Below are 27925 nucleotides of genomic sequence, written 5' to 3'. Positions count from 1 at the left end.
GGGCGGGGGAACGTGGAGCGATGATGGCCCGCGCCGGCCGCAGGGCTGGATAAAAAGCCGTCGCGCCGCGGGTGTGGGAGGGAGGGAGGAGAGGGCGCCCGGGCGCCACGAGAGTATGACGGGGCTGTACGAGTTGGTGTGGCGGGTGCTGCACGCTCTGCTCTGTCTGCACCGCACGCTCACCTCCTGGCTCCGCGTTCGGTTCGGCACCTGGAACTGGATCTGGCGGCGCTGCTGTCGCGCCGCCTCCGCCGCGGTCCTAGCGCCGCTCGGCTTCACGCTCCGCAAGCCCCCGGCTGTCGGCGGCAACCGCCGTCACTACCGGCACCCACGCGGGAGGCCGGGCCCGGCCGCCGCCCACCCCCGGCTGCGCTGGCGCGCGGACTGCCGTTCCCTGGAGAAGCTGCCAGTGCATATGGGCTTGGTGGTCACCGAAGAGGAGCAGGAGCCCAGCTTCTCGGACATCGCGAGTCTCGTGGTGTGGTGTATGGCTGTGGGCATCTCCTACATTAGCGTCTACGACCACCAAGGTGAGATCCGGCGCGGGTAGGGGGACCGGGGCGTCTTCGACCGCGGGGACCGCACATCCGGCAGATGTATCCCGGACGTGCGGCTCACCGCGGCGCTCCCGGCTCTTCCAGTTGCCGGGTCCCGAGGCCCGTAAGTGCAGATTGCGGTGCCAGCGCTTTCAAGGAAGGGAGATAACATTTAGTGAATACCTGGGCGCCTGGGTGGCTCAGTCGTTGGGCGTCTGCCTTCGGTTCAGGTCGTGATCCCGGGGTCCTGGGATCGAGCCCCGCATCGGGCTTCCTGCTCCGCGGGAAGCCTGCTTCTCCCTCTCCCTCTCCCCCTGCTTGTGTTCCCTCTCTCGCTGTGTGTCGCTCTGTCAAATAAATAAATAAAATCTTAAAAAAAAAAAAAAAAAAGATTTAGTGGAAACCTACTAAGTTCCTGCTTTCTCTGCATCTAAAAAATATGTCTTTATTTATAATGCCTCAGTAAGGTAGATGGTATTTGTATACCCTTGTTTCACAGAAGAGGGACCTGAGGATCGCCAGCATCTGTGCTTTTCCACGTATTTGCCCTTTTGTTACACCACAGTGTTTCTTCAGAGATTCAAGGAACTGCTCTTAAGTCCCTGTCAGACTGTGAAGGATTTAGGCATAAGCTGAGGGGTCGGGCCAACTAGCATTTGAACTGGGCCTACGAAGAGTATGTGAGAGACTGGATAGGCAAAAATGAAACTAGTCACCTAGTTTTCAGAGGTCTGGGGTGGTGTGCAGTCGTGGATCCTTAGTGGCTAACGGAGTACTTGATAGAGTAATTCCCTCCTTTAAGTGCTGATTGAGGGAATGAATTGCACCGTGGGGAATTTTGTTAAGTACAAGAATTCAGCGCTTATTGGGTGGCTACAAACCTTAAGCACTGTGCTAAGCACATTCCTTGTAATTTTGCATTTAACTCCATGGACTCTGAGGCTTATGGGGAGTAGAGACATACCTAAGTGACATGGTTAGTAACAAGAGGTGTTGAGAGTAAGTAACCACTATGAGAATGGGGGAAAGAAATCCCGAACGGAGGAACCTGAGATGTTCAGGCAGAGGGAGTGGGCTTTCAGCTGGACATCGAATTATAAGTTGGTGGTAAGGTTGAGGAAGGCTCTAAATGTCAGGCTTGGGTTCAGTCAGATCTTGAAAGCAGTGGAATTTTCTTAGAGACAAAGATGTGGTAACAATGATTTAGATGTACTGGTATGAAGGAAAGGAAACTAATGTTTTATTCTCTGTTCAGTAATGTAAATTACTGGTATGCTCCACAGAAGCTACAGTTTGATTTTTTTTCCTTAAAAATCTTTGTCAAATAGGTGGGTGTTAAGTGTGGGGATTTGTCAGAAAGAGTAGGTCAAGGTCAGACAATAACTCTTAGAGGGTATTAATCTTTGACCCGTCACCTTCCTTGCGGTCAGCAAGGAATATGGTGACTCAGTAGCCTGTCATCATCAAATGATATTTAACCTGTAGGGTAAAGTTTAATAGGGGCTGACATTTTCTCGAACTTCCCAAAGAAGTCAGCAGACCAATAGAAATCATGAGACTGTTAGGAAGGGACACAATCTTTGCTTAAACCAGTGCAACAGAAATATTGCCTGGGGAAAGAAAGAAGTGAAGCAGAAATGGAAATTAGTTGAAGCCATTAAGCGATGTGGTGAATTGACTTAAAAGTGAATCCCTTATGCACAGGTGATTCTTTTCAAGCAAATACCTTTACATTCCAGAAGGGAAGGCAGATGTATAGCCAAACAGTTTAACTTGGTGACTATGCCTACTAACAGAGATTGTAATATTGCCATACTTCCTTGTTCCAGCAATTCCTGTTAATGAATTGCTGATGTGGTTCAGAAATATCTTGTGTCACATTTGCTACAAGAAAAATGGTTGTTAATGAAAAGGAAGAAGTCAAGCTAACCACGTATTGACAGAAAACAGAATGGAGGTTTGGTTTGGTTTTTAGATTTTATTTATTTGAGGGAGAGAGTGAATGAGAGAGAGAGCGCGCACGCATTGGCAGGGGGGAGGAGCAGAGGGAGAGGGAGAAGCAGATTCCCTGATGAGCATAAGTCTGACGCCTGGTTTGTGATGGCTGGAGTGGATGAAGTCAGGTTGGTCATGTCTTCACATAGTCTTTCTATATGGCTGGCTTGGACTTCCTTATTTAATAGTGACCTCAGGGTAGTCAGATGGTAGCTGACTTCCCTCCAAGAGTGTTCCGGAAGTTCCAAAGTCCAAAACTTACAAGGCTTCTTTGACTGAGCTTAGGAAATCTTGCAGTGTTACTTACTTTTTGGGTACAGATTTCTCACACTGACATTAAAAATGCCTGCCCAGTGTGCTCCCAGCCTCCTCAACCTACTTCTCACTATTTTATATACCTTTTGCTGTATCCACGTTTAGGTTGCTTGATGTTCCCTCCCACCGGAATGTCTCTTCTCCTTTTCCTGACAAATGGCTGTCTACTAGTCAAAAGGCTGTCATTGATCCTTGTAAGTCCATCCTCACTCACTATCACCTCTTAGGTAGCCTGTCTTGACTCTTCCATTCTTATCTTGCTCTATCCTGGGATCGCCTCAGAACTTTGTACATCTGTAAAGGTATTTCTCTTTTCTAAAGTAGTAGTCATGTATATGGGCCTGAATCATCGTACTAGGTTGTAAGCTCCACAGATGCTATCTATCCTTTTCATTTTTGCTTCTCCTACAGTGTGTAGTTTGGTGTCATACATGTAATTTGTTTCCCAACATGAATACCCAGGAACCTTAAAATAATGGAGGGAAATGAAGGAAATGAACATAGTTTGCCTGAGTTATGTGTTTGGCACAGTGACACAGATGCTGTTGGGAAGTATGGTTTTACTAAGTACTTATTGTTTTCCTCATACTGAAATACAGAGTTGGAAGAAGTGTTAAAGTCCAGTTGTACTGTGATTGCATCTTGATATAATGAGCAATACAAATGGGTGCTTGTCTTCCTTCATGTGGAAACTCCTGTAAGGGAGCATCTGTTCCTAATCTTCACCTTTGTGTACTTCATGTCTTGTACAGAATTCCGCATGTACCTTAGCATCCTGGAACGTCCTCTTGATTTTGTGCCACAGAGTTAGCTATCTGGCGAGAGGCTACCATCAATCCTTATAACGTCCACTCTGTAACCCCTGGGTAGCCTCTTGACTATTCCATCCCCAGCTGTGCTGACTTTGAAAAGCTGTATTCTGCTTTTGTTGACTTTTGAAATGACCTCATTTTCTTGAGTACCCTTCTGTTTAACTATAGTACTGGACCTGTGTATGAAAATAAACCTTTACTTAATAGGAATAGTTAGCCTTTGTTGAATTCTTACTATGTTCCAGATACTATGCAAAGAAGTGCATTAAATCCTTGCAGTTTTACACATCAAGAAACTGAAAGCCAAGCACCCATATCTAGTAAGGAGCAGATCTAGAATTTGAACTAGATACTATTGCAAAGGTTTTCTACTTAACCGTTTTGCTATACTGACTTCCACTGGTAAGAGAATGTGACTATAATGTCACTTATAGTACTATTCCTAATTATGTTGGGTCATCTTAAAGCCTTGATTAAAGTGGTACTTATCTACAGGTAATGGAAATGATTTGTAACATATTTGAAGGCAAGTAGAATTTTCTTCATACCACTATTACAAAGGTTAATCCTGTGAATCATAGGACATACTTTTTTAATCAACTAGATTTAATTTTATGGAACTCCTGCTCTGTGTTGAACTATTTCTTTGTCAGGTAAGCAGAGTCTGTGAAGACACTCTTCTCATTTTGAAAATGTGCACCCAGAGGCTGCGAAAGCCCACGGGGTTTGTTCATTTCACACCTCTCTCCTGGGGCAGAGCTGGGACTGGGCGCGCCCCGCTTGTTGCATTATGCTGTGCCACCCTCACACGTGTGTCTTCCCTTGCTACCGCGCGCTCGGCCCAGTGTAATTGGTGTTCTGTGAAGTATCCTGGGGCTCTCCCTTAAAATAAAATTGTTTAGTGGCGTATAAGATTTGTTTTGTTATGACTGTTTTAGTCATGTAAAATTTTAATGGTAGTTTTTTTAAATTTTAAATAATTGCTTCATAAGTATATGTTATCTTCTCTGAAGATTGCCTCTGATAGTGTAATTGGATTGTTAGAGAAGTTAAATGAGGGTAACCACTAGGTAATGTGTCTAGTTTAAAAGGATAAAAGGTAGGCCATTTTGAAGGATGGGCATTTATAAAGAAGTTACTACATTAATTCTATAGCTGGTTAGATGTTTTATAATTAGGAGAGATTGTTTTAGTGTTTATCCCACTTTTCTCTCTTCCCTTATCTTTTTTTTTTAAGATTTTATTTATTTATTTGACAGAGCACAAGCAGGGGGAGCAGCAGAGGGAGCTGAGCAGGGAGCCCGATGCGGGACTCGATCCCAGGACCCTGGGATCCTCACCTGAGCTGAAGGCAGATGCTTAGCCAACTGAGCCCCCACGTGCCCCATTCCTTGTCCTTATAAATACTTGTTGTTAGGTGTTTCTTGAAGTCTGTTTCTATAGAAGGGAGGGGATAACCATGGTAAAAATTCTAATTTCAGATTTAAAAGAAGATATATTAAATATGTGCTTTAAAAGTCTCATTTTATGGAATTCATTATTCATTTCACATAAATTTTAAAAGAAGCAGTGTTTAAGGAATACAGATGAGATTTGCTGACAGAATACTTGTCTAATTAAACTCCTTCTTACTTGGTTCCTTTAATTTGAAAAAAGTATGTATGTCATGGTTGTATTACCCAGTTAATGTATGCATGCTTGAAAGGGTAGACTAAATATCGAACCTATAATTCTAAAATGTCATTTTAATTAATATAGTAGAGATTTCAAAAAGACTACAGTAAGGGTCCTGAATACAGTATATAATCTAATAGGTGGATAGAGCATACTTAATTCCACTCTCTTTGAAATACCTCTCCTGGCTTCCGTGACATCATGTATGCTTGGATTTCTTCCTGTCTTGCTCTCTGTTCCTTCTGAGCCTTCTGGCTTCTCTTCATTTGTTCCATTTCTAAATATTGGGGTGTCCTAGAGTTTTGTGCCGCTTTTATGTATATATGCCCTTGTCATTCTCTTGTTCATTCTATCTCCTAGGTCAAGGGTCATCAAACGTTTTCTTAAAGGGCCAGCTAGTAAATATTTTAGGCCTAGTGGGTTAGAAGTCCTTGTTACAACTACTCAATTCTGCCAATGAGGCAAAAAAGCAGTCATAAATGAGTGGGTGTGGCTGCATTCCCATAGCAGTAGTTTGCTGACCCCTGTCCCAGATCCCTTTCTCCAATCTGATCACTTTAGATATCCTTTAAATGCTTGTACCCAGATTTGTATCTCCAATCCTGATCTCTCCCCTAATTCCAGACTTCTTTATCCAACTCACTGCCTAACAGGGTTCACTTTTATTCGACATCTCAGATACTTAACATGTCCAAAACAGTACTCTTGAATTTCCCCCCACCCCAGAGCTGTCTCTCTCTTTTTCTTATCTTAAAAAATACTAGTACCTTCCAACCAGTTGCTCGACTAAAAACTTGGGTGTCCTCTTTGAGTCTCTTACATCATATTCCACCCGTAATGTGTCAACAGGCATCCTTGGCCTTTCCTCTAGAATATGTTTCAAATTCGACACTTGTTTTGGTTGTCCATTGCAGCCACCCCCTTTGAGTTATTATGTTTCACCTGGATTATTGCTGTAACCACCTGATTGGTCTTGATTTATATTCTGGCCTCTGTATAATCCATTCTTCACTCACCAGTAAGGTGATCTTTTTTGTTAACATCATTCGAACTCTGAATAAAACCTTCCAACAGCTTCCTATCGTACTTGGAATGTTTTCTCAGCTCATTACTAAGGCCCACAGACCCCTTTGTATTACCTTTTTGCCTCCATCTCTGTCTGACCTCATATAATGCTCTTCATTCCACTTACTTTCTATGTTCACCAGTTATACTGGCATTTTTGTTTTCTTTGAATGTGATGAAAACCTAAATGGTGAGAGAATATGCAATAGCTATAGTAGTAATAATCTCGGTTCTGAAAGTATTGATTTTTGTATTTTGAGAGCTAAACAAAATCAGCAAAGACTTTTTTGTTAAATAATGCAATTGTTATAATAATCAGGAGATTAGCACTAAGGAAGGATACATGTTACAAAAGTGAAAAAAACAGGATATAAAATTGCATGATCATTTAAGCCAGGATTACACATGCAGGAGAACAAAGACTAGGAAATACTAAAAACTGGAAGTGTTATGATAGGAGGTTGGGGACATTCGGTTTAGGATGAATGGTTAGGGGACGTTACCTTACCTTGTTGATTAAACATTGAGCATTGTATGTAGATTTGAATACTAAAATTTAAAATAGTTCTTTCTTAAGACTATAAAAAGTTTACATTTGGCCCCCAAAGTGCACAGCTAATGTTTATCAAGAAATACCAAAAACAGTGACCTTTCTGAAGTCCAGTTTTCCTGGCATAATATTTTATTTTTTTATGGAAGTTATAGCTGTTCCTGGGTGTGTGTGCATGTGCATGTGTGTGTTTTTAAAAATAGTTCTTTCATATGTCTTTTCTCTATATATTTACATGTAGTTTATACTTAGGAAATTGAGAGTACATGAGCTATACTTGTAGAGCAACAAAACATAATACAAAATTCTTTAAATTATTATTGCAAAAACTTATTTTAGATTCCTAAATCATTCTTAAAGAATTTAAATAACTGTTAGCCCTGTGAAACCTTCTTAAAAGTCTTTTAAAAAAGAGCTCTAGTCCTAGTTTTTTCAAAAAGATGCTGCTTATTTGTAAAAAGGGTAGTTGTATATATTTAATAGAGTTCAACTTTGGGGGAGGGGAATTCAAAATGTAACGGGTATTTTAGTAAAGTGGGTTTAGCATTGTGTATTTATCAATGTTAGAAATAGTTACTGAACTGAGTAAGTAGAATCCAAGAGACCTGGATTTCAGGCTAAAGTCTTAAAAACTCTTGACCAAGGACAGTAGCTTGACCTTTTTGGGTCTATTTCCTCATCTGTAAAAAGATGAGATAAAATAATTATTTCAGCTTATTACTGTATGATTCTGTAAAGTATGATTTTCTCAAAAATGTATTTGCAATTGTTTTTCCCTTAGGTCAGTTATTTCTGAATGAATGTGGTCCCAGCTTCCTTTTCTATAAAATGACTTTTGTGATAGTTTCTTTTATTACAACATTTTGGCTTTTGTTGGGATTCTGTGAAGGCAAACAAGATGAATTATGATATGAAAAAAAGAACTCCATAAGTATAAATACTTGCATAATATCATGCTATGATATTACTAGAGGAATTGCCTATCTTAGTCAAAGGCACTCTTACGTCTTGTTGCATTTCTCGTGTATATTGTGAAATATGTGTGAGTACACTTTGAATCCTGAAGAAAATTTTAAGTTGATAGTATTGCTTATAGGTAAGTAGGATAGATATGGTGTATAATCAGGATTTCTGGATGGGGCAAGCTATGAGGTTACCAGGAATCATTTTGCTGATATTGTGCTTTGTCTGTGTATTTAGCACTTCTCAGAAGCTATGCTTGTATATTTAATTTCTGCATCCAAATCAGCCAAGATAAAGGTTGTGTTTAAAATAACTTTATGAACGTCTTTATAAAAAATACTTTGTAACTATGCCTCTGTATTCTTCCGTTTTAACAGAATTTATGCCTGTGTGCATTAAGGAGTGCCTGCTTTTATTGTGAGAGGTTCCTGGAAACTTCTTAGAAATTCCATTCAGTGACATGTCCCTTTAGGTTTTGTTGTTAGGTGGCACTTTGTGCACCGATAATTCAGTTTATTAAATAAACATTGAACTCCTGCTATGTGGAAGGTGCCTTAGGGGAAAAGAGATGAGTAAGACACAAGTTCATAAGTAAGACTACAGTTCGGTAGGGGGATTAAGCTATAATTATAATAAAAAGTAGAATATTGTTTATTATGGAGTTTGGAGGGAGTGAGGGTGAGTCTGAGGAGGAATGGGGCATATCTGGCTGGGGGGATTTTGGAAGGGCTTCTTGAGGGTAAGTGACATTTTAGCTGGCCTCTGAAGAGTTTTACTAGGCATGGGGCTGGGAAGGTAATATAAAGGATGGAGGTTGGACTCACATCATGTTTTGGGGGGGAACATAAGGCAATTCTGATTTGCTGGGAATAGAGTACTACAGCGAAATAGATTTCATTTTTTTCATAAATATAAATTATTTCCACCCACCAAATGTGGAAACAATTGGCTGCAATCTTTTTTTTTTTTTAAGATTTTATTTATTTGTCAGAGAGAGAGAGATCAAGCACACAAGCAGGGCGAGTGACAGGCAGAGGGAGAAGCAGGCTCCCCGCTGAGCAAGGAGCATGATGCGGGACTCAATCCCAGGACCCTGGCATCATGACCTGAGCTGAAGGCAGACGCTTAACCGACTGAGCCACCCAGGCATCCCTAGGCACAATCTTAATGCTGATCTGAGCAGTATGTTCTTAATACATTGAGCATTTGGGGGGCCATTGGAGATACTAAAATTGGAATATGTCAGGATTGAAGATGAACCCAAAGATTAATCTGGTTGTCAATCTAGTAATACATGCTAGAAGGGGCAAGAAAACCCATTGGAAGGTGATTGTAATATTTTAAAGAAGAGTATTGCTTGAAACCAGTTGGGGACAAGGAACAAATGGAAATGTATATGGGAAATATTGCTGTAGGCAAGTATATGGGTTTAGCGTATTAATAGGGCATTGGAGGTGGTAGTGAAAATACTGGAGAGTAGAGAAGATGCCTGGGTGACTGGGCAGATAGTGATGTCTTTATTAGAAATAGAACAACAGAAAGGGCTATGCCTTTTTTTTTCTTTTAATTATATAGATAGTTTAATAGCAGTTATGATTTCAAATCACCTATTGTCCCATCATCCTTATACATTCACTGTTCTCATATTACCTATTCCCTTTCAGGCCTTGTCACTAAGTGCATGTAAGTGTTACACTTATAGTACTGCTCCATTAAAAAAAAAAACCCAAACTTGATATAAGTGTTTGAGAACTAGCTTTAAAAGATAAGCTGCCAAGTTTTAGGTTGGTTCATTTTCAGATGCTTACAGAACTAGGTAGAATTAGATATTTGAATGAACTAGAATTGTTCATCAAATGCTGGTCCTGTTTTTACTTAAAATGTTAATGTTTTGTTCATCTTGGATGTTTTTGCATTAAGTTTTTAAAGATACTGCATTAAGTTATTATTTATCTTAATTACTGAGTTTTTTTGGTGCCCCATTAAGTTTTGCCTCACTCATCTTACCCTTTTCTTGGCCCGCCCCGAGTGGTTATAAAGTCCTATGGGTGACTAGACTTAGAGAAAGGAGCACGTGGACAGAAAGAGAGGGCAGAGATAGGAACTCTAGGAGTAATCTCCAGTTACAGGTGGGAAGAGGGAAAGGGTTCAGTGCAGAGCGAGAAGGGGCCATTTAAGGAGCATGTTGGGAGTGGAACCAAGAAAGGGCATTCAGACAAGCTGGGGTAAGGATAGATTTTTGAGAAGGAAGCAGGGTAGTCATTAATGGTAACACTTCAGAAAGACTGAGAAGGAAAGGATATAGATTGAGAAGAGGTGGTAACTGTTTTGGTGATAAAGAATATCACTCATTGATTTGGAGAGAGCAAGAGTTCCTGTAACGTGTTACCACTTAATCTGGAAGCTAAGGCAAAGATGAGTGCATTGGTGAGAACTGAAGCATAGGTCTTTAGAGTATCAAAGGAAGGATCCGTGTGGTGTAAATAGGCAAAAGCAAGGGTTCCTACTGGTAGGTTACTATTGAAATGAATAACCTTAGCTCATATGAGAAATTGATTTGTTTAACATTTTAATAAGTTCCATATGTCCTGGCAGTAGTGTCGTAGAGATTTTGCATTATTTTAAAATTCATATGCCTTCCATAATTTACACCTATGATATAGACCAAAGTGTGGTCTAAATTATCTTTTATTTGTATAAGTAATTGGAAATCTTGTAACATTACTAAGTCTGTATTATACAGTTGTTTTGTAGTATATGCTTTTGTCATACATGTGAATTTTATGATTGACTTGAAGATGTTTATATCCTACATATCTGTATTATTGCACAAGTATTACTATACTAAACATTGTTTTTCAAATAGCGTCTGATATTAATCACCTTTCTTTAAAAATTTTGTTTGTATTTGGGACTATTTTTTTGTTTAATTTCATTCTGGATATGGGTACTATACAATGTTCGCTTTTATTATATTTCCTGGCTTTTGATCTTATGATTGTGGGCTTTCATAAAGGAGCCACAGCCTTAGCCCCTGCTCTCCCCCATGTATGCTTCCTTACCTTTGGAGATCTTATTTCTCACTTCTTGTGTGTATGTTTGGCTTTCACCTCCAGGAGGATGACTCCCAAATGTATGTCTACGTCTCCATCCTCCATCTTGTGTTATGTTACCTTCCCAGCCCCGCCCCTGTAGAATTCTCCTAATTCTTCATTGGCCAGCTGAAATGTCATTTACCCTAAAGAGGTCTTTTTTGAAGTCCCCCAGCCAGTGTCTGACCTGTCTTTTTCCAGCAGACATTTATCTGTTGAGTGTCTGTTCTAGGCCAGGCACTGTGCTGGCCCCTGGTAAGCAAAAGAGTTAAGATCTCTACCCACGTGCTATTTACATGACCTCTTTTGAATGTCATTCCCTCATGTGTCTTAATCACTTTTTCAGTACCCCCTGCCTAAATATTCTGTCATCAGCTGTCTAAAACTAAGCTTATTTTCCTTCAAACCAGTTCTCTTCTAGAATTTCCCCACTTTAAAAAAAAGTCATTATTTTCTGTTAGCTGAGATTAAAGCCATGGAATTTTCTGTGTTCACCTCTAATTAAGTCATGTTCTTCATTCTCTCAGTTTTTCTTTTATAATGAACTCCTTCCATTGCTTCATCAAGTTATGAGTGGACTATTACAGTACTCTCCTGCCTGATTTTCTCTGTAGTGTTGTAAGGTTAATTTTCCTAAAGTTATAAATTTCCACCATTCCCACATTGCTTAGAAATTGTTGGTTACCTGTTTGGTAGACAACATGAAATGAAAATTAGGTCTATCCCCTTTTCTCAAATCCTTTGCACCAGCAACATTTGTCTGTCTTTTGAGTATTCAGTGTTTTTTCTTAAAAACAGTATCCTCTCCATTTTAAGTTTCTCAAGTCAGCTCAGCTCAAGTCTTGCTTATTTTACAAAGCCTTTCCCTACAAAGCAAGGGAGACTGCTTTTTTATCTTTGAACTGCTGTTACACATATACCACCAAGTTGACATGTGTATACAGCAGATTCTGTGTCATTTTGTATATATATTTACTGTGTTCTCTCTCCCAGGTAATCCTTGAAGTGCTTTAAAGTCAAATCTGACAGAGTATAGAGTAGGAACACTTGATAGAAGTTAAAAAGCCGCCACTAGAAAGCTGCCCCTCTGAAAACAGCTAAAAACTTGTCACTTATTTTTAAAGCGCTCTTTATTAGTTTTGTATTAAACTAGTTTCTTCATCTTTCTCAATGACCTAATAGCAATTAAAAGTTTTAACTTTTCTGTGCAGTGTTAAAGGATAGACACAGTTTTATGTAGGATATTTTCCATGCTTTGTTTGAATTTACTAAATTTTGGTTTTGTTACTTTTGTATATTCTCTCTACTTTTTACATAATTCATACTAGTTCCTCTTATTAAAAAGAATCAAGGGGCTCCTGGGTGGCTCAGTTGGTTAAGCAGATGCCTTCAGCTCAGGTCATGATCTCAGGGTCCTGGGATCGAACCCCACATCCGGCTCCCTGCTCAGCGGGGAGCCTGCTTCTCCCTCTGCCTCTGCTGCTCCGCCTGCTGTGCTCTCTCTCTCTCTCTCTCTCTCAAATAAATAAAATCTTAAAAAAAAATCAAGGGGCACTTGGGTGGTGCAGTTGGTTGGGTGTCCAACTCTTGGTTTCAGGTTGTGATCTCGGGATTGTGGGGTCAAGCCCCCATTGGGCTCCATGCTAGGCCCAGAGTCTGCTTGAGACTCTCCCTCTCCCTTAGCCCCTCCCCCTACGGCACTCAGGCTCTCTCTCTCAAATAAATAAATAAAAATCTTTAAAAAAAAACTAGTCAAGTTAAGGTAATAGTATTGAATGCACGAAGTGAATCTGCAAGGAAAATTCATTGGACTGGGAGTCAGGAAGATAAGGGCTCTAGACCACTGCTGCAGTTTTTAAATTCTTGGACAAGTCTCTTCAGGACTTAGGGTCTCAGTTTCTTAATCTGTAAATAAAGGTTTCAAGTAAATGATCTCTTAATATGTCTTTCTCTAATTTTATCATATACTGACTCTAAGTAGTCACTCCGTCCTTTTTTTTTTTTTTTTAACATTAGCTTGACTCCAGACTCTTGTGTTAACAAAGTTCTGTTGTGTTTTTCTTTTATAGTCTAGTTTAGGTTCAGTCAGTCCCTACTTTATTTGGAATTTGTTCAGTTCTGGGAGCAGTGTTGTTTTCACAACAAACATCCATTAATTGTTGAAGAGGATAAATTAACCTAGTCGGGATTTACTTGCTTTTTTTCTTTTTAAGGTATTTTCAAAAGAAATAATTCCAGATTGATGGATGAAATTTTAAAACAACAGCAGGAACTTTTGGGCTTAGATTGTTCAAAATACTCACCAGAGTTTGCAAATAGTAATGACAAAGATGATCAAGGTAAGCATGAGTGTAAAATTCAGTATCTAACTTATGCAGATGTGTTTTGTGTTTCAGGGCAAATTCTGTCACTCATTCATTCATTTTGCCCTCTAGGTCTTTACTGTCACCATCTTTAATTATCAGATTTAGACTTTTCTTTCTTCATCTTGTTCAAAGATAATTTTCAGAAAAAGATAAAATTATGAATTTCATAGATATTAAAAAATAAACACATGTTAAAGATTTTATTTAACTCATAAACAACCAGGAACCAGGCAGATTTTGTAACCAGTTCAAAAGAGAGTCCAGAGAATGGACACACAGATCAGGAATATTGAAATGAATATGTAAATGGAGGCAAAACTGGTTTTTCTGTGGGGTTACAGAGAAGATAATTGAACCTCTACCAGACAAGAAAGAATTTGCATGTAGATAGATAAGAATTTGGCATTGCTGTCAGTTACCTAGAATCCTGTCAATTATAAGATAGGTCCCCTAGAAGCAGAATCTGATCAGGTGGACAATACCTATTCTGTTGAAACACATTTTTTTTTCCTACAGTCTTTGTTTTGATCTTCTCTCATGTTATTGCTAACTGTACTATGATTGTAGATGACATTTTAGATGAGTGAAAATTGTAAACTAGTCTATAATTCCTATATTCTAGCGGTTTCATTCAGAGATACAAGGTCTCTGAGCTCTCTAAGAGGAAGGCAGTATATAAATATATATACACAAATGTGATGTGTGCGTCCTTTTAGAGGAGTGTAGATAGGTATGTTTTGATATTGAATTTGAAGGACTTAAATGATTCTTCTTTACTATAAGAACTATACTTTTATTTTAGTCTGAACTTAATATTTCCTGAAATGGATTTTGAAATATGTCTGGAACAGGATGTTTTACTTAATAACTTGTTTGTTTTTTCCTCCAGTTTTAAATTGCCAATCGGCAGTGAAGGTGCTCTCCCCAGAAGATGGAAAAGCAGATATTGTAAGAGCTGCTCAGGACTTTTGCCAATTAGTAGCCCAGCAGCAAAAGAGATCCACAGATTTGGATATAGACATGTTCGACAGTTTACTTAGTAAGTTATATATATATATATGCTTTTCGTTTTGTCCCACAAGGGTACAGTATTAAGGAGAACATCTAGGTTCCGTTTGCACGATAAAGCCTGATTTTGTTGTTGTTACACTTGTGATGTTTCTGAAATCTTAAAGACCCACATGTGAAAATGGTTTTGAGATAATGAAATTTGTAGTCAACTCACTTGCATGAGAACTTACTGGTAAAGGAGAGGATATGAAAGGATTTTGGGGGGCAGTGATGAATATTCTTGAATATATTGCTGTCAGCCTTCTTCTGGGATGTTTTCCTATACCAACAGTGAGTTCTCCAGTTATCCAGACACCATATGGGTGTCCAGCAATTCAATTCACTTCTGATGCTAACCACCTGGAGTCCGGGTTTGATTCTCCGGGTTTAAAGGCTCAGTCACACAAGACTGCCCCCACTTCAGGTACCAGTTGCAGTTCTCAGCCACCTGGACTGGCCACCTGTGAAGGCCACCTGATCAACTGCCTATAAATAGGGGGTTCCCATGACTCTCTCCTAAGGTTTGCTAGTTTGCTAGAATGGCTCAAAGAACTCAGGAGGGAACTTCACTTCTGTTTACCAGTTGATTATAAAGGCCACAAAGCAGGAGCAATCCAGTGTAAGAGAGTCTAGGGCAAGGTCTTGGCGGGGGTGGGGGGGGCGGTGCAGTCATCATTCGTGCCTTCTCTGGGCGAGTCACCCTCTCAGCACCTCATTATGTTCACCAACCTGGAAGCTTTTAGAACCCTGTCTTTTAGGGGTTTTTATGGAGGCCCCTTTATGTTAGCATGCTTGATTAAATCAGTGCCTGTTAGGGTTTGAGCTCCATCTCCTGCTTCTCTTTCCCTCCCTACCTGGAGTTTGGAAGGGAGGGCCGAAAGTTTCAGCCTTCTAATCACAGGACTGGTTTCTCTGGCAACTAGCTCCCATCCTAAAGCTATCTCTAGGTCTAGAGGCCCACCAAGAGTCATCATTAACATAAACTCAGGTATGGTGTAAGGGGGCTTATTATGAATAACAAAAAATACTTCTCTCACTCCTATCATTCAGGAAATTGCAAGGATTTTAGGAGCTCCGTGCCAGGAACCTGGACAGAGACCAAACATATATTCTTTTTATATTATAATATCACACTCCTCTGTGTCTTTTTAGTTTGACCTATCTGTTAAGTTTGAATTTAACAGCTATTTAAGAGGCATTCCCAAGAATATAATCTTATCATTCATTGCTCTATTTTTAGTATTCTTTCTATTATGTGATACCAAATATACTCACTATATTTGTCATGTTGTACCAAGTATACCGTTACACTTTTTTTTCCTTTAGCTATTTATAAAAAAGTCTTCAATTTGCTTATTCTCTCTAGCGCACCCCTAGGAACTTTTTGCCTTAACTTTATGGTCCTTCTGCTTACTGGCATTATCCTTGATCCATTTGAAGAAAGGCAGTGCTTCTAACAATTTCATGTCCATTGGTAGTTTCTGTAGCCATACAATTTCAGATGTACATTTTTTGTTCATTCACATAGAGTTTTCATTTACCTTACTCATTAATCGTGCATTTTCTGTGTAACTCAGTCATTTAGTTGACTCTCCATTCTTGTTTCTTCCACTTGACACATGTCCGTCCCAGAGCACAATCGTTCTCTGGCCACGTGGTCTCAACTAACTCCTGACTTTCACTGAGTACTCACTTCTTCCCCTACTCTCCTGTCCTCTCTTATTCCCTGTTGTAGTCAGTATTCAGGCTGAATGAATAGACTTAAAGTAGACCATTGTAGGGGCTCATTGTAGGTTACTGGAGTGTTGACTGTTTACTGGATTCTGTAAGGCCTCAACCAGAGGGTAATTTATGAGGGTGTCCTGAAAGTGATGCAGGGACCGAAGGTGGCCCTTCAGGTAGCCTGTGGAGACCTGCTAAAGCGTTGAGCCCAGGTGTTGTCTTCAGGGGTAGTAAACCCACGATAAGTGAAAATCTACACGGTCCATAAGTTAACTTACTAATCCAACAGAAGCAAACCTCAATACTGTCACCCCCAAAAGTTCTCTTCTGACTGCGGTTAATCACCATTCCTACTCCTACCCAAGGCAACTACATGCCTGTCTTTTGACTATACTTTTGTCTTTTCCAGAAGTTATATATAAATGGAATTATATATAGTCTTTAATGTCTTGCTTTGTTTCCTTGGCATATTATTAAGGTTCATCCACGTTCCATGTATTAGTAGTTCATTACTTTTTGTTGGTGGATAGTATTCAGTTTTATGGATGTACATTTTGTTGATCCATTCATCAGTTGATGTACATTAGGTTTGTTTGAATAATGCTGCGGTGACCATTCACATACAAGTCCTTGTGCAGGCATGTTGTCCTGTCTTTGGTACATAGCTAATAGTGGAATTGCTAGATCGTGTGGTGAGTGAATGTTTAACTTTTAAGAAACTGCCAGATTATTTTCCAAAGAGGCTATATACTATTTTTGCATTCCACTAGCAACGTAGAGGAGTCTAGATTCTTCACATCCTTACCAAGGCTTAATATTGTCAGTTTGTGTGTGTGTGTGTGTGTGTGTGTGTGTGTGTTTAATTTTAGCCATTCTAGTGGGTGTGTAATAGTATCTCATTGTGGTTTTAATTTACATTTTCCTAATGACTAATGACATTGAGCTTTTTTCATGTGCTAATTTGTCATCTGTATCTTCTTTGGTGAAGAATCTGTTCAAAACATTCTATTTTTAATGGGTAGTGTGTCTTGTTATTGAGTTTTAAGAGGTCTTTATATATTTTGGTACACATCTTTTTTCAGTAATAAGGTATGATATGAATGAATACTTTCTTATAATCCATGGCTTTTTTTCTTACTTTTTTTTCTTAATAGTTTCTTTTAAAGTATTTAATCTTTAAGAAATCCAATTTATCATTTTTTTTTTCCTTTTTAGATCACACATTTGGTGTCATATTTAAGAAATCTTTACCTAACCCAGAGTCACAGTTCTTTTCTTCTAGATTTTTATCACTTTGGCTGTTATGTTTAAATCTGTAATCTATTTCGACTTAATTTTTGTGAATGGTGTGAGGTAAACAAAACCAGTTGTTCTTCTACCACCATTTTTTTTTTCCCTTGAATTACTGTAACTCTTTTGAAACTCAGTTTACCATAAATCCTTGAGTTTATTTCTGTACTTCTTATTCTATGCCATTGGTCTGTATTGTCTGTCCTTCAGATGCCACACTGTCTTGATTACTGTAGTGCCTACTATGGTAAATTTCAAAATCATGTAGGGTAAGTCTTTCAACTTTGATTTTCTTTTTCAGAGTTAAACAACTTTGGCTACACTCAGGGCCCTTTCATGTTCATGTAAATTTTAGAATCAGCTTGTCAGTTTCACAAACAAACCCCAAAATGCCCTGTTTTGATAGGGATTGGGTTGAATCTAGCTCAATTAAGGTAGACTTGCCACCTTAACAATATTGAGTGTTCCAGTCCATGAACATGGCATATCTCTCCACTTATTTGGGTCCTAATTTTTCTTTTAACAATGTTTTGTAATTTCAGAATTTGGGTTTCTGCTTCTTTAGTTAAATTTATTCCCAAGTATTTTATTCTTTTGGATGCTATTATTAATGGGATTGTTTTCTCAATTTTGTTTTTGGATTGCTTGTTGATAATATATGGAAATATAGTTGTTTTTTTAATATTGATTTTTGTATCTTGCCACCTTGCTAAAATTCATTTACTAGTTCTGGTAGTTCATTTTGCAGAGTCTTCAGATTTTTTAAATACAGAATCATGTTGTCTATGTATAAAGATAACAACTGCTATCTCTGCTCAAATTTTCTATTTTTAATTTTATTTTTTAGTCTGACTGCCTGTGTCTGTCTAGATTTATGTGTCAGACAATGATATGTGCATGGGTTGTGCTCAAACCTTAAGTTTGTAAGGCTTCCCTGATCTCTGTGTGATGTGAGAGTGCATTGAGTTGCCGCCAGTTCTCAAGTCTTCTTGGCTGTTGCTTTTCACTGGGCTTTCTTGCTGCCCTCTTCCCCTGCCCGCTTTCCTTCTTCGCATGTGTGCAGTTCCCTGGTCACCCAGGAATGTGTGGAGAGTTTGTATGAGCCCTTGTTCCCGGGATCTTCATGGTAAATTCCTGACCATTATATTGCTTGCCCTCCCTGGGGCTACAGCATCAGGCTAACAGGCTGTGGGTTTTCCTCATTTGTTCACTTTTGAGTTTGCCACTTTTAGCTGGCAAAACCCTAGCTTTTCATCATTGCCCCCTCTCTCTGGCCCACAGTCTCCAGTTCCAAATTGAGTCCGTATCTTTTGGCGACAAGCAGCAAACCTGCTAGTTTTGCTCTCAGCGCCATGCTGGTAAAACTCTAGTTCTCCCCATTTGATTGTTGGGGGTGGGGGGGTGGGGGGGCGGGGGCCATGGGGAGTTAGGACCATTCCCAGGCAGGAGAGACAAAGGCCCCTTACCGCTGCTCTTACCTGAAGCTCTGGCTGGTGTTTCATTATTTTTCTTGTTATTAAAAGAATAATTGTCTGCTTCTGGCCTGTATCCAGTCCCTTTATATGTTTGGTTTTGTCCAGTTTAATATGTGGTTTTTGGGGGGAGGATTCATCACCTTCACACCACCATTAGCAGGAAGTTCCTTCTTGCCATTTTTGATTTAATTTTTTTTTTTTTTTTAACTAAAGAGAATTTGCTCTTTACCAGGTTGAGGAATATATATTCTTCTTAGTCCACTTACTTTACCAATATGGGCTTTAAAGAGACTTTGTTATGGAAATAATTCTTTATTACTGCTGGCTGGGCCTGTCTAATCTAGTCTCCTATTTAACAAATGAAACAACTAAGCCCTGGGGAGGTTGTGTGACCAAAAGTTAGTGGCAAAACTGAAGTTATTAGAAACTGTTAGAGCCTGGGTCTCTTGGATTATAGCATCTTTTCTGTTCTACCAATGACTATTTTAACTTTTATTTTATTTTACTTTATTTTTTAAGTAGTTGCACTATCCTTATCCCCTCTTTTTCTCAAACCAGGTCTTGTATGGAAACCAGTAATGAGACCAAATGGCCATGCCTTTACTGAGGCAGGTGTATGGTGTTTTCCCTCCCTAGGCAGGGGCTCTGGAGAAAACTTTTATACTGGATAGCTAGGAGTTGATCTTGCTGGGTCCTTAGCTATAAAATGAGGGGTATTGGGGAAGGGGAGGATAGTAGTTACTTTTATAGTTCCTTTTCATCTCTGAAGTTACATGATTCTATGAACTTATATGATTCTATAAGCATTTGTGCCCCCAAAGCAGTGGTTCCCAGAATGCCAGGAGAACTCTTATGTTGAAAGGTGGATGGGATTTGGGGACTGCCTGTAGGGTTTAGAATGGGAGTAGGGTTACCCCTTCTTATCAAGTAATCACTTCAGTTAAATGGTCTTCAGACAAAACTTTGACATATGGAAATAACATAGGTATTAAAGTATATGTTAGGCAGTGGGGTGGGGGTTGGAAACCTTCTGAAGGAAACATACTCAGAGCATAAAAAGCCAATTTGATTAACAGATTTTGCCCTTGGTTATTTTATTTGTAAGCAATGTATGTTAAATTTCCTGTGTATTTCTTTTTAAGGGTCAACTGGTTTTCCTGATCCTGATTTAGTATTGAAGTTTGGTCCTGTGGACAGCACATTAGGCTTTCTTCCCTGGCACATCAGATTGACTGAGATTATGTAAGTAATTAAAGTGTCCTGATTTTGGTTCAGTTCAGCAAGTGTTTCTCGAGCCCAGCACTGTAGTAGGTATGGTGAGAATTCCCAAAGACTTAGAGTACTGGTCCTCTCCCTCAGGTACTTCACAGTATCAGTGGTAAGATAAAGACATACGTAAATGACTCAGACACAAGAGAGTGTGGTTGTGCAAGTATTTGGTATTGATTCAGATTGTCATAGGAGACCAGGAGCGAGAGATACCTCTGTGGGCCAGAGTTGTTGGTTTTACAAAAAAGATATGACTTGCTCCGGGGCATGTAAGATGGATAGAATTTTTATAACTAGAGAAAAAGGTGAGAAGTGTAGGGAATGATGGACAGGGAAAGAAAGAAAAGCTGGGAGGTGAGGAATGAACATCTCGTTTTCAAGAAATAGTGAGGGAACTGGCCATACCAGAGCGGAGACTTAGCATTATAGCATTAGATGGTAGAATAATTGACCCTTGAACAATGTGGGTGTTATGGGGGGACCCCCGTGTGCAGTCAAAAATCTGCATATAACTTGACTCCCCAAAAACTTAACTACTAATAGCCTACTTTTGACTGGAAGCCTGACTGAATAACAGTCAATTAATACAACTTTGTGTGTTGTATGTGTTGTATACTGTATTCTTACAATAAAGTTAGCTAGAGAAAAGAAAATGTTATTAAGAAAATTATAAGGAAGGGGCGCCTGGGTGGCTCAGTCATTAAGCATCTGCCTTCGGCTCAGGTCATGATCCTGGGGTCCTGGGATCAAGCCCCACATCGGGCTCCCTGCTCGGCAGGAAGCCTGCTTCTCCCATCCCACTCCCCCTGCTTGTGTTCCCTCTCTCACTGTGTCTCTGTCAAATGAATAAATAAAATCTTAAAAAAAAAAAAAAATTATAGGAAAGAGAAAATACATTTATAGTACCATGCTGCATTTATCAGAAAATATCTGTGTGTAAGTGGACCCATGCAGTTCAAACCCATGTTGGTCAAGGGTCACCTCTGTAGGGTGAAAACAGATAATTTGGGGGTATCGATGCTGGGAAGGCTTTAAATACCAGCACAAAGAATATGTATAACAGTTTCAACAGGAAGTAGGAAACCACTAGCCTTTGGATAGCATGGAAGTGGTGATTTTAGAAGATTTGTTTGGCACCTGTGTACTAGAGTAGATTGGATTTGGGAAAGGATTAGGTAGAGAGACAAGTGAAGAGGCCATAGCTATGATTTAGGGGGTCATACAGTGATGAGAATGAAATTGCTTATTTAGAACAGAGTTGGCCAAACTTTTTGTGTAAAGGACTAGGTGGTAAGTATTTCAGGTAAATACGTGGGCCATCCAGTCTCGCAGCTCCTCACTGTTGCAGCTACTCAGCATTGATGGTGTAGCCAAGCGGCCAGAGACAGCACATGAACAAACGTGTGTGACCATTGCAGTAAAACGGTGTTCACAGAGACCTGTGGCGGGCTCATGGGCTGTATTTGCTGACCCCTGATTTGATTTGATTTAAATATTTTACTTATTTATTTGAGAGAGAGCGTGAGCGCACAAGCAGGGGGAGCGGCAGAGAGAAGCAGGCTCCCCGCTGAGCAGACTAGAAAGTCAAGGGAACATTGATTTTTGAAGAGAAAATGTTGAATTCAAGGATAAGATGATTTTTGAGGCCATAGTCTTATTTAGTGGAAACACTTAGGAGAGCAGATGAAGATGTAGAATTGGTCCATGGATGTGAAGTTAAGGCAAAAAAATGGATATTTGGAGATTGACAGTACCTAAGAAGTAGTAGTAGTTGAACCTGTGAGAATAGAGGAACTTTCTCAAGTGTATGTAGAAGAGCACAGTACCAAGGGATCTTTTGGTATTTATGTATGTACGTATGTATGTTATGTTATGTCATGTCATGTTACCATACATTACATCATTAGTTCTTGATGTAGTGTTCCATGATTCATTGTTTGCGTGCAACACCCAGTGCTCCATGCAGAATGTGCCCTCCTTAATACCCATCACCAGGCTAACCCATTCCCCCCACTCTCCTCCCCTCTGAAACCTTCAGTTTGTTTTCCCAGAGTCCATAGTCTCCCATGGTCTTTTAAAGAAGTGCTTCAAGTTCAGGGGCAGGACAGGGAAAAGGTTTGTCAAATCAAAAGGCAGAAAAGAACACATAGCTTGGCAGAATCAGAAAGAGCTGTAGATCATATGGTCCTGCCTCCTCATTTTATAGGTGAGGAGAAGGGGGAAGAGACATTGCTCTTACTATTGCTTGTAATAAAGTGGAATCCACATCTCCAGACTTTGGGTTTCCTTATGATGGGTGTGTGTTTCTCTTGTTTCTTTCTCTCCAGGGGTTTTCTGAGTTTGATTTTAGGTGCCTTTTGGGTTGGGCTCCAAGAAAGGTAGCAGTGATCTCTTGTGAGGTTGAGCGTGGTTTGGAGGGAAGCGTGTGTTGTAGAACAGATGGATCTCCGTTTGAGTCTTGGCTATGCAGTCAGTAAGGTGACTTTGGATAGTTATTTAAGCTTCTCTGTATTTGTAAAATGGGTATTTTAATAAGTTGAGGATTTAAGTCTGATAACCGACATCAGATACCTAACTCGTAACAAACTTTCCCGTGGATCTTTGTACATATGTCTGTCCTAGCCCTATCACATTATATTGAGGTCTGCTCTCTGTTTCTCTGCCGCCCACCAGACTGTAAGCACTGTGATGTTTTAATCATAATAGGAGAAGGGCAAGACCACTTTGGAGGCACTGAGGGGTCGTGGCGCTAAGAGCTTCTTGAGGAGAGATAGGAGATGAAGCCGTTGATAAAGAGGATAAAATGAGAAAGACTTAGGAAAGTGGGTTGTTTGAGGAGGACATCTGAAGCAAGCTTCAGCAAGAAGAGGGTCGTTAACTTTGTCCTTTGAGGATCCCTTATGAGCTTATCACTGCAGTAGAGGGAATAAGATAAAAGATTGAGGGCAGAGATTATTAAGAGATAAGGAAATGGGAGGGAAAGGAGACTTCTTTCAGAATTTTGGGCAGTGAAAGGAAGGGAAAAGATTATAAGGCAATTGTATTTCAGTGAAGCTAGGGAGGGGAAAAGGAAGGATAAAGAAGGCATAGCTGTGAGCACCACAGGGTCAAGCCAGGAGGTCATTCATGGTAGGTTTGCTCAGTCTTTTTTCTTTTGTGGTGCACGTGACTGGAACTCCGAACGTGGCTTGTACGCTGACCAGGTGTTTGGCTCTGGTACAGTTTGGAATTTCCAAAGCCTCACAATAAAGCTGTGTAAGTTAGAGAATTGTTTATGTTAATTATTGAAAATTATATTAAGGATTTCAGATACTTAAAGGGGAACCCTCTGGCTGTACATTCATCTGCCTTTACGGAGTTTGTCTTCACATCACACTGTAATTGCCTCCTTGAGCAATTAGAAATGGTGGAGATAAATATTCATTTATTGGTTGCTCACCACATGGCTTTAGCATACAGTCATAGAAGGATGCTGTGCTGTTCTGCGAGTGTTAAGCCTGGCTTTCATAAACCGTTCCAGTCGTACTGGCTTTACTGTGACAGAAAGGAGTTCTTTTTTTTTAAGATTTTATTTATTTGAGAGAGAGCATGAGCGGGGGGAGGGGCAGAGGGAGAAGCAGACTCCCTGCTGAGCAGGCTTAATGTGGGGTTCAACACAGGGCTTGATCCCAGAACCCCAGGATCATGACCTGAGCCACCCTGGTGCCCCTAGAGTTCTTAAAGTGAATTTGAGGGAGATTCTTATAAATAGATCTCCAGTTTTGCATTAATTTAGACTTAGGCTTTGATATAGGTTGTGAATCTCTATCTCACTACAAGTTGCTCTTCTCTTATGGAAAGAAGGAGAGATTATTTTTTACTTGGACTGTTTCACAGTGAGTTTAGCAGTCATTTAGAAAAGGTTTGACATACTCTACGCTTATAATTTACTTTCTTCTCTTCTTAGCCTCTTTTGGGTCATTATCCTTCTGGTTCCCCCTCCAAATCAAATTACAGTATATCATTTAATTGCTTTTTTCCCCCTGTGCTTTCTTTTCAGCTCTTTGCCTTCCCACCTGAACATCAGTTATGAGGACTTTTTCTCTGCCCTTCGTCAATATGCAGCCTGTGAACAGCGTCTGGGAAAGTAGTGAACCCTGGTTGTGTAATTTGATTTCAGGCTTTTGGAGAAAAGGACTCAAGTGACTCTGATGTTTACAAAGCACCTATGAAACCCTGTACACACCTAGTTCATAATCCTCATAATTTATCAACAAACACAAAAAAGTGTCTTACTTGAGAGTAAGAGTATGTGTATGAGTGCGCGTGCGTGTGTGTGTGTGTGTGTGTGTGTATGTGTGTAAATAAATTTATAAATGGGGGAAGTATTGGAGAAGGAAAGACGTAGACCTGCAGTTTGAGCAAATAGCAGCAGTGTTTTAGGAGCTGAAATTTCAGATTTAAAGGTTTCAGCCTCCACTTCTTCCCTGTTTTTGTGGGGAGCAGAGGGGGTGACTAGAGCTACTTGGTTGTTGTTTTGGGGGGAGGGGAATAATTTTTGTTCAGTCTTTCCTAGTGACCAAACTTAATTTTTAAGAATAATATATTGACTTATTAAATGGAACCGTTTTGAGTTTGAGGGATCTCCAGAGGAATGGAGCTCTGTGTTGGTCACGTGTTAAAAGCTTGCTCAGCTTTGGAGCGGAGGGCATACCTATTTTCGGATATCCGTCCATCTTCATCTCATTGTAGTGGAACAATGTGACTTGCAAGTGTTGCTCTGGTGTCTGTTCTGGGTTGTGAAGATCATCTGAAAAAGAACTCGCACTACATTCAAATGCAGAATTTAAAAAATTTAAATACTGTATTAGACAGTCAAGAAAGGGTGAAAAAGTTATAATCTTAAAAGTAAAGTTGGAAGATTTCCTAAAATAGGAAAGAAAGTGATTTCCTTTTTTATTCGATGAGCAGTGTGTACTGAAAGTTGGTTTAAAAAATATTTCCATTAACTATTTTTATTTAAAATAAGCATTTGAGGGAAGTTACCAAGGCAGCTCTTTTCTTCAAAAGTAGTAACCTGTTCCTCTTTGGAATAGCACATTTTGGGCCATGTTAGTACCCAGGATTCTTACTCATTTTACTCAGTAAATCCTGATGGTGACTTTGCTTAAAAGATCTTTAAGTAAGATTGAGGCCTGTGTAGGTAATAAAATATTACCAAAGTCTACAAAAGTAATTTAAATTAATTTTACATGTTCTCTTTCATGACAGAGAATTGCTCTGGTTCTGTTATTTTTTAAATGAATAAGTGATTTTTTGATAGGTGTTTAATATTTCTTCCCTCACTGCTGATCCTTGGACAGAAACCATTCTTTATATTTGATGGACTGTTTTCAGAAAAATCTTAAGTGTACAATAGTTGTCTAAAACTGGAGTAGCTTAAATACTAGGTCTCAGAAGTCTGAAAAATAGCAAAGAAGACTGGGTTTGGAAAGCAAGGTCTGAAGTTGCTTGTCATATTCTGAAGCTATGAAGAATAAAATGTTTCCACTTTGGATTACAAAACCCCATTTATGATTTTAAAAATTACACTTGAAATAAAATGATTAAACTAAATTTTGGTCCAGTGACATTACTTTGCACTTCATAGTCCTTTGTACATTATAAGACTTTTTTTTTTTAAGTCTTAATTTATTGCTGAAAGTTTTGTGTGAAACTGTAGCATATCTCTGAACTTGACTAGACAGCTTCTGATTTCTGTCCCCCTGTACTGTGATCCATGTTCTATTGAGGCTTTTTTGCCTTAGTTTGAGACTGAATTTATGTCTTTTATAAACATGATATGTGTCTTTTATAAACATTCTGGAATATGTATGGCTTTAATGAATTAAATTTAATGGGCCTGATTGAAGTGAAGGGATTTAATATTTTTTAAAATGAAGTTAGTCAAACAAATTACCTACTGGGATATAGCCAGAGCTGCTAGAAGTTTAATGGTTGAGTCTTTGTATTTCTCTCCTTCCATTCATAGCAGTGTAGTATTTAGTATTATTACACATCAAAGTATATCTATAACCTGTGACCTGAGTCTATTATAGTCCTAGGAAGAGATCCTTAAAACAAGTTGCTAAAGATTCTGAATTCAGATACAGGCATTCCAGATCCTTCTCCTCATGAGTTTAACTGCTAGTATCAATCTCCACAACCTGAATGGCATTGGTCATTCTGTAATTCCTGCCAAAATCATCACAGTGCATCATCAGGGCTCCCTTTGCACTCCCAAGAAGAACTGATAACGTTAAAGAAAACTGTTGTTTGTCTTTATGTGTACTCAAGGTTTTTGTCTTTACATTGTTTCTTCTTGACATTCCCCACAATGGAAAAATCAAATTAAACCGACTTTAAGGATGGCAGCTTGGAGCATAGCAAAAACTTGGAGTGTTTGAATTCCATTCCCAATTCTGGTTGTGTTTTGTTTCTCAAAACTGATTACTGTTACAACAAAGTTCAAAAGCTGCTTTTGATGTGAATAGCAACATTCTGGTATATTGGGGCTAAGGCTTAAGAATACCTGTCTCTGAGAGGAAGGTGTTACAATGTTAATGAGCAGTGCCAAATACACTGTGCGCATCTACAATTTAATCTTTGAATGTATGTTACTTGATTAGCTCCCTCCTCCCGTGTGATGGTACCATGCATAGAGTCAAATCCTTGTGCTGTTTTGTATGGCTGTAGACTTTGGCAACATGTAAATAATGTGTAAAGCAAGTTTTTATGATTAAGGAATCAAATTTATTGAATTTTATTATTGAAAGTTGAAACTTAACATGTATGAACAAAAACAATAAAAGAATATACTCTTTTCATGGACTATAGTATTATGTGAATGCTACATTTATTCTAAACATTTAGGGCCTGCAGAAATATACTGAGAAACTTATGACTGGATAGCAATACTATTTTTTTTTTTTTTTTTGGATGGTATGTTCTTGATTTAAATATATTCTCATTTTTACCGGGTTAAACATTTGCAATCTTAATGGTATTTGCTTCTTGCTAGATAACAGCAAGATAAAATTCAGCTTTGCCATTGCTAGAGTTGTCAGAATTCCACAATAATTAAAATTAAATTGATTTTTATTGAATATGGAATGCCAAATTAAAAACGTATATGTGTACTCTTTTAAGAAATTTAACAGTCCTTGATAAGCTAGAAAATAGAAAGGTAAGAACCCTGATTTGTCTTACATTGCATAGAATATTAGCTTTCTATGTATCTAATTACAAGACAGTTTTCTATGCATAATTTTTATCTGAAATCAGGATTTTCAAAGGGTACATTTTAACTTTGGTTAATAGGAAATGCATTTAACAAAAATTAGGAAGAGTTCAGTATAGTTTGAAATAAAACCCAGGAGGGCGCCTGAGTGGCTCAGTTGTTAAGCGGCTGCCTTCGGCTCAGGTCATGATCCCAGGGTCCTGGGATCCAGCCCCACGTCAGGCTCCCTGTTTGGCGGGAAGCCTGCTTCTCCCTCTCCCGCTCCCCCTGCTTGTGTTCCCTCTCTCGCTGTGTCTCTCTCTGTCAAATAAATAAATAAAATCTTAAAAAAAAAAATAAAACCCAGGAAAAAAGATTAATGTCAGTATTTGTCCAAGAATCCTACTTGATAGGCCATAAACCATGATTTGGTGGGAAAAGTACGAAAAGAATTTTCTTATGGTTTAGGAAAAATACACATTAATTGTAGAAAAATAGAAATTTCAGAGAAGCA

The 27925-nt window shown here is 39.2% G+C and overlaps 1 protein-coding gene across 1 annotated transcript; it reads left to right on the top strand.

Moving 5' to 3' along the window:
- Positions 1 to 115: 115 nt before the first annotated feature.
- Positions 116 to 27028, top strand: NUS1 (NUS1 dehydrodolichyl diphosphate synthase subunit). The gene is made up of 5 exons (XM_036082289.2): positions 116 to 530; positions 13216 to 13341; positions 14258 to 14407; positions 20048 to 20147; positions 24214 to 27028. Exons 1-5 carry the CDS (start codon positions 116 to 118, stop codon positions 24302 to 24304), a joined length of 882 nt encoding a protein of 293 aa, XP_035938182.1. The 3' UTR covers positions 24305 to 27028.
- Positions 27029 to 27925: the final 897 nt, after the last annotated feature.

The sequence above is a fragment of the Halichoerus grypus genome, chromosome 9 (assembly GCF_964656455.1).
Source record: "Halichoerus grypus chromosome 9, mHalGry1.hap1.1, whole genome shotgun sequence".
Classification (NCBI taxonomy): domain Eukaryota; kingdom Metazoa; phylum Chordata; class Mammalia; order Carnivora; family Phocidae; genus Halichoerus; species Halichoerus grypus.
Note: the sequence above shows the minus strand (reverse complement) of the source record. Positions and strands in the feature narration are given on the sequence as shown.